The sequence below is a fragment of the Salmo salar genome, chromosome ssa09 (genome assembly GCF_905237065.1).
Source record: "Salmo salar chromosome ssa09, Ssal_v3.1, whole genome shotgun sequence".
NCBI lineage: Eukaryota > Metazoa > Chordata > Actinopteri > Salmoniformes > Salmonidae > Salmo > Salmo salar.
In genome coordinates, this window is record NC_059450.1 from 72,713,611 (window position 1) to 72,728,091 (window position 14,481).

Below are 14,481 nucleotides of genomic sequence, written 5' to 3' on the forward strand. Positions count from 1 at the left end.
ACACATGGTCAGCCAACCTCTCTCATATGGTTGTCTCTACCTTAGGGGGTCATCAGAAATCATTGGAGGTCATTGTAGGTTGCAGTTTCTTCTGGATCTACTACTGTACACAAAGACAGAACATGAGTTTCTCTCCTTGACTCCCCTTTACCTGTCTGAAGTAACAGAATGATATCACTCTGACCCTGTCTGCAGAAAATCTGTTGAGTTGGGGAAAATGTAACTTGTCTGACCAGAACACTGAACACTAGGACGGATCCGTTTCCAGGCGACAGATTACAGCTCTGATGGCAGAGAGAGGGTGATAAATGGGTGTTTATATTGTACTGGAGGAAGACTGCCTCGCAAACTGCTGTATCATTTACTGTCTGTAATATGGGTATCAGTGCAGAGGGGAAATTAGAATGGAATCTGAGATGTATGGAGGGGGCGAGCAGGAGGGGTTGTGCACGCACACACACACACACACACACACACACACACACACACACACACACAGGGGTACTGGTGTAGGACCATAAAGGTGCTTTCTTTAGTGAATCAATGCTGTCATCTAGTGGTGCAACACTGGGCTTTACTTTGGAAGAAATACTGTAGATTTTGTTCTAAATTGCCAATAGAAATAGTTTTTTTTATGCAATTGGAAAGTATCTATACTCAATAGTATATAGAGGAAATTAGAGGCTCCATAACTGACAAAATCCATTAATCCACTGACCAAACTTTGGTAATGCGATATTATGGCTGATGGATATTTTCATTTCATGACATTGCTTAGCTAGCAAATGTTTTTTCTCTATTCTAGTCACTACAGAAGTTCAAGTGAACTTCAAGTTGTGATCCATCGTAAAATAAAATGTTGACTACAAATCCCATGTGAAACTTTTGATATGTCCCCGCCCATTTTTGTATAATAGTTCATCACTCCAATCATCGTGCAGATATCCATGATCAACATGGAGTTTTGACCAACCAACAAAGTAACTCACCGTTTCAACGTGGTTTCCAGGAAGTGAGAATAACCGAAATCACATCATCTCACCACGCGAAGCTTGTGGAGAGGAGCCGTCATTTCACTGACGACCGATTCAGCTAGCGTGGTAGCCGTAGCGTAGAGACCGGAGCGGCGTTGCCCGAGGCAGGTACGGTGTCGTCGATTGTGTTTGTACATGCAAGGTGTCTGATGGAACGGGTTGACAGTTGAATATTTTAATTGTTTCTTGATGAAGTGAGGCGAAGCTAGGTCTGGTTGCGACGTTATATAACGAATAGGTTGGGAAGAGTGTATAGGCCTAATTTTTCCGCCACTTTGCTGACACCGCAAGCGGGGGTATAGTCTTCTTCCTCCCGGTAGGTCAACCACTGATGATCCAGGTCCCTCTCGGACACCCACCTCTAGCTCCGAGAGGTGCACAACTGTCACCCTGGCAACCTAAAATCCGATGTAACGTTAGCCAGCTAACGTTCTTCTCTTTCAGGTGCTGACGCGATTACAGCAGGAAAGATGGCGGATGACCCTAACGCGGCAGACAGGAACGTGGAGATATGGAAAATCAAGAAACTGATTAAAAGTTTGGAAGCTGCCCGTGGGTAAGTGGTTGAATACGGTGTGTGCCTTGGGTGTCGATATGCCGATGTGAATGGACCATGTGATAACAGCTGGGTAAGTGAGGCCGAATTTGGGAGTGGTAGCTTAGCTATGGTAGCTGGGTAGCTTGCTAACACAGCCAACATTGTAATTAACTTTAGTTCCCACCAGTATTCGATGTTCATCGTATGCTTATTATGTTGATTGCCGTGTTATTTGTAGCTAGCTCGGTTGTTTGTGTGTTGATGTCCGGCTTAACTAACGTTAGCGACATGTCAACTAACTGTTACCTAGCTGAAAACGCCGGCTTCCGTGGATGGGGTCTTAAAAACAGCGTGTTGGTGTGGTTATCACATTTATGTGTTCTCATACTAACCGCACTATTTGTGACGTAAATTGAGTATATAGTATGCCGATTGGCCCATAGTATGGATATACAGTTGAAGTCGGAAGTTTACATACACTTATGTTGGAGTCAATTAAAAGTAGTTTTTCAACCACTCCACAAATTTCTTGTTAACAACTATAGCTTTGGCAAGTCGGTTAGGACATCTACTTTGTGCATGACACATGTCATTTTTCCAACAATTGTTTACAGACAGATTATTTCACTTATAATTCACTGTATCACAGTTCCAGTGGGTCAGAAGTTTACATACACTGAGTTGACTGTGCCTTTAAACAGCTTGGAAAATTCCAGAAAATTATGTCATGACTTTAGAAGCTTCTGATAAATTATGTAAATTAGCCTGAGTCAATTGGAGGTGTACCTGTGGATGTATTTCAAGGCCTACCTTCAAACTCAGTGCCTCTTTGCTTGACATCATGGGGAAAAGAATCAGCCAAGACCTCAGGGGAAAAGAAAAAAAAATGTAGACCTCCACAAGTCTGGTTCATCCTTGGGAGCAGTTTCCAAATGCCTGAAGGTACCACGTTCATCTGTACAAACAATAGTACGCATGTATAAACACCATGGGACCACGCTGCCGTCATACCACTCAGGAAGGAGACGTGTTCTGTCTCCTAGAGATTAACGTACTTTGGTGAGAAGTGCAAATCAATCCCAGAACAACAGCAAAGGACCTTGTGAAGATGCTGGAGGAAACGGGTACAAAAGTATCTATATCCACAGTAAAACGAGTCCTATATCGACATAACCTGAAAGGCCGCTCGGCAAGGAAAAAGCCATTGCTCCAAAACTGCCATAAAAAGCCAGACTACGGTTTGCAACTGCACATGGGGACAAATATCGTACCTTTTGGAGAAATTCCTCTGGTCTGATGAAACAAAAATAGAACTGTTTGGCCATAATGACCATCGTTATGTTTGGAAGAAAAAGGGGGCGGCTTGCAAGCTGAAGAACACCATCCCTACTGTGAAGCACGGGGGTGGCAGCATCATGTTGTGGGGGTGCTTTGCTGCATTAGGGACTGGTGCACTTAACAAAATAGATGGCATCATGTGGAAGGACAATTATGTGGATATATTGAAGCAACATCTCACGACATCAGTCAGGAAGTTGAAGCTTGGTCGCAAATGGGTCTTCCAAATAGACAATGACCCCAAGCATACTTCCAAAGTTGTGGCTTGTGGACAACAAAGTCAAGGTATTGGAGTGGCCATCACAAAGCCCTGACCTAAATCCTATAGAAAATGTGTGGGCAGAACTGAAAAAGCGTGTGCGAGCAAGGAGGCCTACAAACCTGACTCAGTTACATCAGCTCTGTCAGGAGGAATGGGCAAAAATTCACCCAACTTATTGTGGGAAGCTTGTGGAAGGCTACCCGAAACAATTTACCCAAGTTTAACAATGTAAAGGCAATGCTACCAAATAGTAATTGAGTGTATGTGAACTTCTGACCCACTGGGAATGTGATGAAAGAAATAAAAGCTGAAATAAATCATTCTCTTTACTATTATTCTGACATTTCACATTCTTAAAATAAAGTGGTTATCCTAACTGACCTAAGACGGAATTCTTACTTGGATTAAATGTCAGGATTTGTGAAAACTGAGTTTAGATATATTTGGTTAAGGTGTATGTAAACATCCGACTTCAACTGTAGTTAGTATGCCAAAAGTTCCTGGATGTCGTACTACATTTGCCAAAATACGAAGTATACAACATCCTGCTTGCAGCTGGTTTTGTATGTGTATGTATGTATATATGTGTATGTATATATGTGTATGTATGTATGTATGTATGTATGTGTATATATATGTATATATATGTATGTATGTGTGTCATGCCTCATTGGAACGGTTTTATTGATAATAATTATTTTGGGGATATAGTTTGGATGTTGCCACACACATACCTACTTGTTAATAAAATTAAGGAAGTTTCCTTTTAAAATTATTCATAAATATTATCCTGCCAACCACTAAATTATGAAGTTTAAGAAAACAAACTCAAATTGTACCTTTTGTAATGACCACCCAGAAACAGTGTTGCATCTTTTTTGGCATTGTATTCATGTAAGGAAACTGCGGCAAGACATCAGTAGATTTATAATTTAACACATTTATGGCGATTTTACACTATTGTGGAGAGATGTACTGCTTGGATTCTTTACCTATGATAGGAATAAGTTAAAATTGTTTCATGTAATTCATCTCATTATTCTTTTGGCCAAATTTCATATTTACAAACAAAACACCACATTTTCTTACCTTACAAAAAGGAAATGTAACTATATTTTTAAAGACAATTAAATACTCTACTAACGAGAAAGCTGTTAGAATTATAAGTGTATGTATGTCCCTTAAGGTCCTTGTGTAATGTGATATTGTACCCCCTAGCCCAATTGTCCTTTGTATATTATTTATATATACTTGTGTTCCCACATGTACTTCCTGTATTGATTTGTTGTTAATAAAAATATAACCGGTGCACACTATTTTCGTGCTTTTTAGGTCCCATTATGCATTTCTTCAGAAAATAGGCGTGGCTTCACATCATTGTCAGATGTGAAGAAAATGGTGGAAATATGAGGTTTAAGTCCAACGATAGCGAAAACAAATTCAGTGCTTTAACTAATTATGGCAAATGTTGAGCAATGTAATAAATTACTTCTCAAATAAGTTACCTTACATGTCATGTTGGCTGACAATTTCTAAGCTACGCTATCCTGGTCTAGGGGACTGCATCTCAGTGCTAGAGGCGTCACTACAGACACCCTGGTTCGAATCCAGGCTGTCCAATAGGGTGGCGCACAATTGGCCCAGCGTTGTCCGGGTTTGGCCGGTGTAGGCCGTCATTGTAAATAAGAATTGTTCTTAACTGACTTGCCTAGTTAAATAAACACATTTAAATTCCTTATGAAACATATGGTTACAACCATGTTAGCTAGCTACCTAAAGTTAGTTGGCTACTAATACATCGACCTTGCCAGTATATCAATAAAATGCCATCTAACTATCCAACGTTTATTGACTTGATTATTCTCGTCATTCTTAGTTTAGCTAAGTGGTATAGTCGTGTGTTCCCAATGGACATTCAGGTGCGTTCGTAAGTTCGCTGTGGCTATCTACTCCGATTTCAGAGCACTCTCGTCTGAGTGTACCGGTGCCAGAGCGCAGAATAAATGATGCATTTACGAACACTCAACACCAGTTGAATATGGCCGGTGTCAGTAAACGTCGGCAAAAAAGTGTAATTAACTTGTTGCCAGCAGCACTGTTGCAGTCACCAACGCTCTGGATAACATAAAAACAGCCTAACCAGCTCTGCTAGGGCAAGTAAAATGGTCAGATTGAGGTGTTCTCTCATTTGTGTCTGGAAGTAGCAAGTTAGCTTGACTGCCGTTTTTAAGGTCAGAACGCTTCGATCAACCCTACTCCTTGGCCATAGCGTCCAGTGACGTTGCCTGGCAGTGTGCGTGCGCTCCGAGAGCGAAACACTCTGAATTTACAAACTGAATACATTCTGAATTTACGAATGCTCGGAGCGCACTCTGGCACTCCAGATTTGAATTTAAAATGTCTAGTTTAGTAATTTGTTATGCTAACAAGCTAGAAAGCGGTTGCAATAGCAAGCAGCATCGACTTCCAGTAGACAGGCGAAGCGCTAGTACGCTCAACTGAAAGGATACCATTCGTTTACAGTATACTAAAATGAACTGATACTGTATACTACATACTTAATGAGTGTATATACTATGTTAGTATGGGTATTCGATAGAGGTCGACCGATTATGATTTTCCGATACCGCTAATTGGATGACCCAAAAAAAAGGCCGATACCGATTAATCGGCCGAATTTTTATTTTTTTATAAAAAATTTTTTGGTAATAATGACAATTACAACAATACTGAATGAACACTCATTTTAACTTAATATAATACATCAATAAAATCAATTTAGCCTCAAATAAATAATGAAACATGTTCAATTTGGTTCAAATAATGCAAAAACAAATTGTTGGAGAAGAAAGTAAAAGTGCAATCTATGTGCCAGGTAAAAAAAAAGCTAACTTTAAGTTCCTTGCTCAGAACATGAGAACATATGAAAGCTGGTGGTTCCTTTGAACATGAGTATTCAATATTCCCAGGTAAGAAGTTTTAGGTTGTAGTTATTATAGCAATTATAGGACTATTTCTCTCTATACAATTTGTATTTCATATACCTTTGACTATTGGATGTTCTTATAGGCACTTTAGTATTACCAGTGTAACAGTATAGCTTCCGTCCCTCTCCTCGCTCCTACCTGGGCTCGAACCAGGAACACATCGACAACAGCCACCCTCAAAGCAGCGTTACCCATGTAGAGCAAGGGGAACAGCTACTCCAAGTCTCAGAGCGAGTGACGTTTGAAACGCTATTAGCGCACACCCGGCTAACTAGCTAGCCGTTTCACATCGGTTACACCAGCCTAATCTTGGGAGTTGACAGGCTTAAAGTCATAAACAGCGCAATGCATTGCGAAGGGCTGCTGGCAAACGCACGAAAGTGCTGTTTGAATGAACGCTTACGAGCCTGCTGCTGCCTACCATCGCTCAGTCAGACTGCTCTATCAAATCATAATTATAACATAATAACACACACATACGCGCCTTAGGTCATTAATATGGTTGAATCCGGAAACTAGCATCTCAAAAAACAAAACGTTTTTCCTGTCAGTGAAATATGGAACCGTGAAATATTTTATCTAACGGGTGGCATCCCTAAGTCTAAATATTCCTGTTACATTGCACAACCTTCAATGTTATGTCATAATTACATAAAATTCTGGCAAATTAGTTCGCAACGAGCCAGGCGGCCCAAACTGTTGCATATACCCTGACTGCGTGCAATGAACGCAAAATGACACAATTTCACCTGGTTAATATTGCCTGCTAACCTGGATTTCTTTTAGCTAAATATGCAGGTTTAAAAAATATATACTTCTGTGTATTGATTTTAAGAAAGGCATTGATGTTTATGGTTAGGTACAGTCGTGCAACGATTGTGCTTTGTTTTGCAAATGCACTTTTGTTAAATCATCCCACTTTTGGCGAAGTCGGCTGTCTTTGTTAGGAAGAAATAGTCTTCACAGTTCGCAACAAGCCAGGCGGCCCAAACTGCTGCATATACCCTGACTCTGTTTGCAAGAGAAGTGACACACTTTCCCTAGTTAAAATAACTGTCATGTTAGCAGGCAATATTAACTAAATATGCAGGTTTAAAAATATATACTTCTGTATTGATTTTAAGAAAGGCGTTGATGTTTATGGTTAGATGCTAAGCGATTATATGCAACGCAGGACAGGCTAGATAAACTAGTAATATCATCAACCATGTGTAGTTAACTAGTGATTTATGATTGATTGATTGTTTTTTATAAGATAAGTTTTAATGCTAGCTAGAAACTTACCTTAGCTTCTTACTGCGTTCGCGTAACAGGCAGGCTCCTCGTGGAGTGAAATGTAAAGCAGGTGGTTAGAGCGTTGGACTAGTTAACCGTAAGGTTGCAAGATTGAATCCCTGAGCTGACAAGGTAAAAATCTGTCGTTCTGCCCCTGAACAAGGCAGTTAACCCACCGTTCCTAGGCCGTCATTGAAAATAAGAATGTGTTCTTAACTGACTAGCCTAATAAAATAAAGGTTAAAAAAAATAATAATCTGTGAAATCGGCGTCCAAAAATACAGATTTCCGATTGTTGTGAAATCGGCCCTAATTAATCAGCCATTCTGATTAATCGGTCGACCTCTAGTATTCGAACACAGCTATAGACTCCGGTATGTTCTCATATGCTGCGATAGACTTAGCAGTTAGTGGCGATGTTGGCTTGCTGTCAAGATATGGCATTGAGCATGTCTTCTACTTGGAAGTGGAAAGCATAGAATCTATACTCGATGAGTAGAAAGCAGCAATCCAATTGCCGTGTCCTATTCATCCTTTGGTGATAATGTGTAACGTTAGTTAGAGGTCATCCATATTCATTTTGATAAGGAGTTGACAAAGCTAGCTCCGTGGCTTCCTCGAGCTGTGACTAGGCATAAGGGACTGCGTTGTTCCTGAAGTATTCTTGTTGTCCACTGACACAGAATCGATTGTCCCCTGCTAATTTTACATACATGCACGGTTGACCACTTCACCTATATTCACAAGCCAGCTAGCTACCCGTCTGTATGCAGCATGTATAGTGGTGTCAAGGACAGAGCTTGTATGGAAACTGTGTGCCCCCCTTCCTCACTTTTCAGACAGTGGAAACTGGGAGGGTAATGTTTGGTTGCCAGTGGTGTCAGACTGTGTCAATGTTGAAGGGTGCCAGTGTCACACAAAGGTAGATATGGGTCAGGTAAAATTAGAGAATCAACGGAGGGGGGCTGATGGGTGGGAGATTTGTTTTGATTGTGGAAGCGTATTTCTTTCAGAGATTGAGATATGACTAAGACCGTTATGTACACAACTGAATGTGTGTGTTTAGGTTGTCTAACCACCTGTCCCCTCTCCTCAGTAATGGAACCAGTATGATCTCGCTGATCATCCCCCCTAAGGACCAGATCTCCAGAGTGGCCAAGATGTTGGCAGATGAGTTTGGCACGGCCTCCAACATCAAGAGCAGAGTCAACAGGCTCTCTGTGCTCGGGGCCATCACCTCTGTACAGCAGAGACTAAAGCTATACAACAAGGGTGAGTGACTGACTGCATTGTTGTGTGATGTTGAAGCCTTGACCTCCTCATAGCAGACTCCAAAGCTACAGCAAGGATCAGTCTGTTCTTTGTTGTGTGTATTTACTATGGGTCACTGGGTCTTGCCTGTGTTGACTGATAAGCCCTGTATCTCTCCTGCAGTGCCGCCTAATGGCCTGGTGGTGTACTGTGGAACCATCGTGACAGACGAGGGCAAAGAGAAGAAGGTCAACATTGACTTTGAGCCTTTTAAACCCATCAACACCTCCCTGTACCTCTGTGACAACAAGTTCCACACTGAGGTAGGAGCTCAACTCATGTCTGTCTCCTGTATGTGTGTGAATGCGTGTTGTCTAATTCTCTTGCGGCAATTGTAATGGAAATGCCCTCTGTCTTTCTCTCTCCTTCTCTTCTCTCTCCCTCTCTCCAGGCGTTGACAGCCCTGCTGTCTGATGACAGTAAGTTTGGCTTCATAGTGATAGATGGAAGTGGGGCTCTATTCGGGACGCTCCAGGGGAACACTAGAGAGGTCCTGCACAAGTTCACCGTGGACTTGCCCAAGAAACATGGTACGCTTCGTTCATCTCTCACACACACACACACGCGCAGAGATAAGAACAAGAACATTAGAGATGTAATCCCCCACCAATACCCTTTAGTTAATACAATTTCTCTCTCTCTCTCAGGCAGAGGAGGTCAGTCTGCTTTGCGCTTTGCCCGTCTGAGGATGGAGAAGAGACACAACTATGTGAGGAAGGTGGCTGAGACAGCTGTCCAGCTCTATGTGGCCAACGACAAGGTCAACGTGGCCGGAATGGTCCTAGCAGGGTCTGCCGACTTCAAGACTGAGCTCAGCCAGTCCGACATGTTCGACCCTGTAAGTGTGTCTGTGTGTTTTTAGATAATCCATGGTTTATGCTGCATTAATCCATACTGTGATCAGTTCATTCTTTGTCAGGTTGATGCTTTTGGTGCAATTCCTCTGATTTTCTGATTTTGAGTGAATCAAGCATTTCACGGCCCACTGACCCCTGGTGTGTGCGTGTGTGTGTGCAGAGGTTACAGGCGAAGATTCTGAAGCTGGTGGACATCTCGTACGGAGGGGAGAACGGTTTCAACCAGGCCATCGAGCTGTCGGCAGAGGTCCTCTCTAACGTCAAGTTCATCCAGGAAAAGAAGCTCATAGGTCTGTTTGTGGCACGTTGAGGTTAGATTTTGGGTTATCCCAGCGAATGTGTGTCTGTGTTAGGTGTTTTTGTTAGGGTTAGTGCAGATTGTTTCCTTGTGAATGGTAATGATAATTAGTGTGATGATGATTGCTTCCCATTCTCCATCCCCATCACTAAATGTTTATTTTTTCTATCCTTTATTCCTCTCTTCCCCTCCATTCTTGCTCTCTCTCTCCTACTCGCTCACTCTCTGCAGGCCGGTACTTTGATGAGATCAGTCAGGACACGGGGAAGTACTGTTTTGGGGTGGAGGACACACTCAAAGCCCTGGAGATGGGGGCTGTGGAGATCCTCATCGTTTATGAGAACCTAGACACCATGCGCTATATTCTTCGCCTGCACGGGGCCGAGAGCGTCGGAACAGAAAACGGTACACACACGCACTCCCCATGTGCAGTACAGTCGTGGCCAAAGGTTTTGAGAATGACACAAATATTAATTTCCACAAAGTTTGCTGCTTCAGTGTCTTTAGATATTTTTGTCAGATGTTACTATGGAATACTGAAGTATAATTACAAACATTTCATAAGTGTCAAAGGCTTTTATTGACAATTACATGAAGTTGATGCAAAGAGTCAATATTTGCAGTGTTGACCCTTCTTTTTCAAGACCTCTGCAATCCGCCCTGGCATGCTGTCAATTAACTTCTGGGCCACATCCTGACTGATAATCAATGCTTGGAGTTTGTCAGAATTTGTGGGGTTTTGTTTGTCCACCTGCCTCTTGAGGATTGACCATAAGTTCTCAATGGGATTAAGGTCTGGGGAGTTTCCTGGCCACGGACCCAAAATATCGATGTTTTGTTCCCCGAGCCACTTAGTTATCACTTTTGCCTTATGGCAAGGTGCTCCATCATGCTGGAAAAGGCATTGTTTGTCACCAAACTGTTCCTGGATGGTTGGGAGAAGTTGCTCTCGGAGGATGTGTTGGTACCATTCTTTATTCATGGCTATGTTCTTAGGCAAAATTGTGAATGAGCCCACTCCCTTGGCTGAGAAACAACCCCACACATGAATGGTCTCAGGATGCTTTACTGTTGGCATGACACAGGACTGATGGTAGCGCTCACCTTGTCTTCTCCGGACAAGATTTTTTTCCCCCGTATGCCCCAAACAATCGGAAAGGGGATTCATCAGAGAAAATGACTTTACCCCAGTCCTCAGCAGTCCAATCCCTGTACCTTTTGCAGAATATCAGTCTGTCCCAGATGTTTTTCCTGGAGAGAAGTGGCTTCTTTGCTGCCCTTCATGACACCAGGCCATCCTCCAAAAGTCTTTGCCTCACTGTGCGTGCAGATGCACTCACACCTGCCTGCTGCCATTCCTGAGCAAGCTCTGTACTGGTGGTGCCCCGATCCCGCAGCTGAATCAACTTTAGGAGACGGTCCTGGTGCTTGCTGGACTTTCTTGGGTGCCCTGAAGCCTTCTTCACAACAATTGAACCGCTCTCCTTGACGTTCTTGATGATCTGATAAATGGTTGATGTAGGTGCAATCTTACTGGCAGCAATATCCTTGCCTGTGAAGCCCTTTTTGTGCAAAGCAATGATGACGGCACGTGTTTCCTTGCAGGTAACCATGATTGACAGAGGAAGAACAATGATTCCAAGCGCCACCCTCCTTTTTGAAGCTTCCAGTCTGCTCTTCAAACTCAATCAGCATAACAGAGTGATTTCCAGCCTTGTCCTCGTCAACACTCACACCTGTGTTAATGAGAGAATCACTGACATGATGTCAGCTAGTCATTTTGTGGCAGGGCTGAAATGCAGTGGAAATGTTTTTGGGGTGATTCAGTTCATTTGCATGGCATAGAGGGACTTTGTAATTAATTGCAATTTATCTGATCACTCTTCATAACATTCTGGAGTATATGCAAATTGCCATCATACAAACTGAGGCAGCAGACTTTGAAAATTAATATTTGTGTCATTCTTAACTTTTGGCCACGACTGTATATCCTCTGGCACCATGAAGTAGAACAACTGAGAAGAGAACGCTACACAAACACTTAAGTTTCTCCTTCCCCGTCTACATCGTTCTTTGTGTTTCAGATGAGAAGACTCTTTATTTAACACCAGAGCAGGAGAAAGACAAGTCACACTTCACAGACAAGGAGGTAAACCCTGTCCTCTATCTCTTGTTCTCACACCTACACGCAGGTACACACAACACTTTCTGTCCCTGAACCCATTCGGATGGTTGAATTTGGTGTTAACTTGTTTACATTTCTTTGCCCTCTCAAACCTGTGTGTGCGTGTTCAGACTGGGCAGGACCACGAGCTGATTGAGAGCATGCCTCTGCTGGAGTGGTTCGCCAACAACTACAAGAAGTTTGGAGCCACGCTGGAGATCGTCACAGACAAGAGTCAGGAAGGGTCTCAGTTTGTCAAGGGCTTCGGCGGCATCGGGGGTGAGTCCACACCAACCAGTTGTTGGTTTATAGAATTATAACATGGTGTCCTTTTGTTATGGTCATGTTGTGGCGGTAGTTCACAGCATGAGGTCAACTTCATGAACCTAATATTAGTAATGACTGTTCAGTCCCGCAACAGTCTTTATCCAGGTAATTGACTCTTTCTTATTCTCTCTTTCAGGATGCTTGCGGTACAGGGTGGATTTCCAGGCCATAGATTACCAGGCGGAGGACGATGAGTTTTTCGATTTAGATGACTACTAGGTAGTCGGACTGAATAGGGGAGAAAGAAAGATAAAAGGTGAAGAATGACGAAATAAGGATAGAAATATGCCACCTTCTTCTTTTTGTCAGCAAGTGAAAAGAGCCGTACTGACCATGTAGACAGACATGCATTCAATTTCAAACACGCACACATGTACCCATACATATACACTTCTAATAACGCTCACACACGCTGAAGAGGAGTGAGATTTTCTTTCAATCCAGAGTGGGACAAAACCCTTCCTGAGTGAATCCCTGCCTTAGAGTGCTGGTTCCTTCCCCTGGTTGGATTGGACTTGACTCAAATCGTTTTAGTTTGTTTATTTTTCTCCCCTCCATTTTGAATGGACACAACAGCAAGTTCCCAGCAATCCTCGCTCGCAGCATCCCCCCCCCGGTCCGATGAAGACTTTGGACTCCATCCTCGAGTATAGAACATCTATTTTCCTTTCTTTCCCTCATCGTGTCCTTGCCCTTCCTCCTCCTATCCCCCCCTTAATGCTTTTTATATATATATATTTAGGCTTTTTATTTTTTACTGGTAATTGCTGCTGTTGTATTTTATTTTTTACCTGGGTTTCTGTAGAGAAAGGGGGAGTATTAAATTTGAACTGCTGAAAACCATTGCTACCTCCTCATCCACTGTGGTCTCAATCATGTGGAGTGTGTCGTTCCCAGAGGAACTGGCTCTACCGTTTCCCCTGCTAATGAAAATGTTTATTTCACCCATGAGCATCAGAGTGGCTGTAGAACGTGTGAATTGTTTATATGCCATCTTGTGCATGTATTTTATACTGAACAAAAATATAAATGCAACAATTTAAGATTTTTACTAAGCTACAGTTCATATAAGGAAATTGAAATAAATTCATTAGGCCCTAATCTATGGATTTTACATGACTGGGAATAGAGATGCCCTCGGTTAGACCGCTGGTCAGGTTTTTGAAGTCTCGATCAACAGTGGTCAAAAAGGTAAGGAGAAAATGGAATTCAGGAGATGAACACCATCACCCATTCTACACGTTTTATTCATCACATATGTAAGAATACATTTGTCCAGACATTGCTCAAGTTGGCCTTTACATCCCTGTTCGAAGAGATACACGCCTAGATTGATGTCATTTTAGCCATTATATCCACTGTCTTTTCAAATGATCTGCTGCTTGTTTACTAGTGTTTAGAAGTACTGCAGAATATGAACAATGAATATGCTTCCACAATCAACATAAATCTTCCACCCATCAGCCCCCCTCATATCATTCTCTAATATTACCTGACCCAACAGAAATGTATATTTTTAGTTGGCAGTCCTAGTGCCTGGAAGGCAAAGTGTTCATCATACTCCTTGTAAGATGCAAGTAATCGCTGAGCCTGATAGAAAGGATATTTAATATCGTTACAATATGTTAACATCTTCAACCATTTTTCCTTCTGTTTGGGGAGTCACTGGAGGTGCGTTCAGTTCATTTGAACGTTTGCTACGTGGCCGAACGGTTTGTACTGAACGACACGTGTCCGCAAAACGTTGAACAGACTTTGAGGCACGTTTGCTCTGGTTTGGTAGGTGTGGTGGGCGTTTTTTGTGAGTTTCAATTAATCCCGCCTGGTCGCCAGTGTATGCGTATTTTGTATCCGCTGAAAATGGAATCGATTCGATTTGGAACCGGGCTGGCTCCCGGGCATGAGCCATGTGCCCTGTTCAAAGCCTACGGCGAAGTCTGCTCAAAACAAAAGTGACGTAATTAAGCACATGTAGTAATGACTAAGATTCTGTGTTTCCCATGCAAAAGGGTTAATGCTTCCTTGACAAAATGATCGAGCGGTGCAGATTACTGTTCGATTTGAGAATGGTGCGCCTCCCTCCCCGCTTT

The 14,481-nt window shown here is 42.5% G+C and overlaps 1 protein-coding gene across 2 annotated transcripts; it reads left to right on the forward strand.

Annotated features, from left to right (window-relative positions):
• Positions 1-939: 939 nt before the first annotated feature.
• On the forward strand, positions 940-13,234 carry LOC106611818 (eukaryotic peptide chain release factor subunit 1). 2 transcript variants are annotated; one of them, XM_014212412.2, is made up of 11 exons: positions 940-1,142; positions 1,479-1,590; positions 8,531-8,706; positions 8,869-9,008; positions 9,137-9,275; positions 9,393-9,583; positions 9,763-9,892; positions 10,132-10,305; positions 11,985-12,049; positions 12,196-12,343; positions 12,528-13,234. In XM_014212412.2, exons 2-11 carry the CDS (start codon positions 1,505-1,507, stop codon positions 12,608-12,610), a joined length of 1,332 nt encoding a protein of 443 aa, XP_014067887.1. In that variant the 5' UTR covers positions 940-1,142; positions 1,479-1,504; the 3' UTR covers positions 12,611-13,234. The 2 variants fall into 2 exon arrangements, with proteins under 2 accessions (XP_014067887.1, XP_014067888.1); XM_014212413.2 differs by having other exon boundaries at positions 1,019-1,138.
• Positions 13,235-14,481: the final 1,247 nt, after the last annotated feature.

Bases quoted from the DNA above. Each gene is read 5' to 3' on its own strand.
- LOC106611818 (XM_014212412.2), top strand. From the start codon at position 1,505: ATGGCGGATGACCCTAACGCGGCAGACAGGAACGTGGAGATATGGAAA. The intron at 8,707-8,868 runs GTGAGTGACTGA...TCTCTCCTGCAG, and splicing joins ACTAAAGCTATACAACAAGG to TGCCGCCTAATGGCCTGGTG. The intron at 12,344-12,527 runs GTGAGTCCACAC...TCTCTCTTTCAG, and splicing joins GGGCTTCGGCGGCATCGGGG to GATGCTTGCGGTACAGGGTG.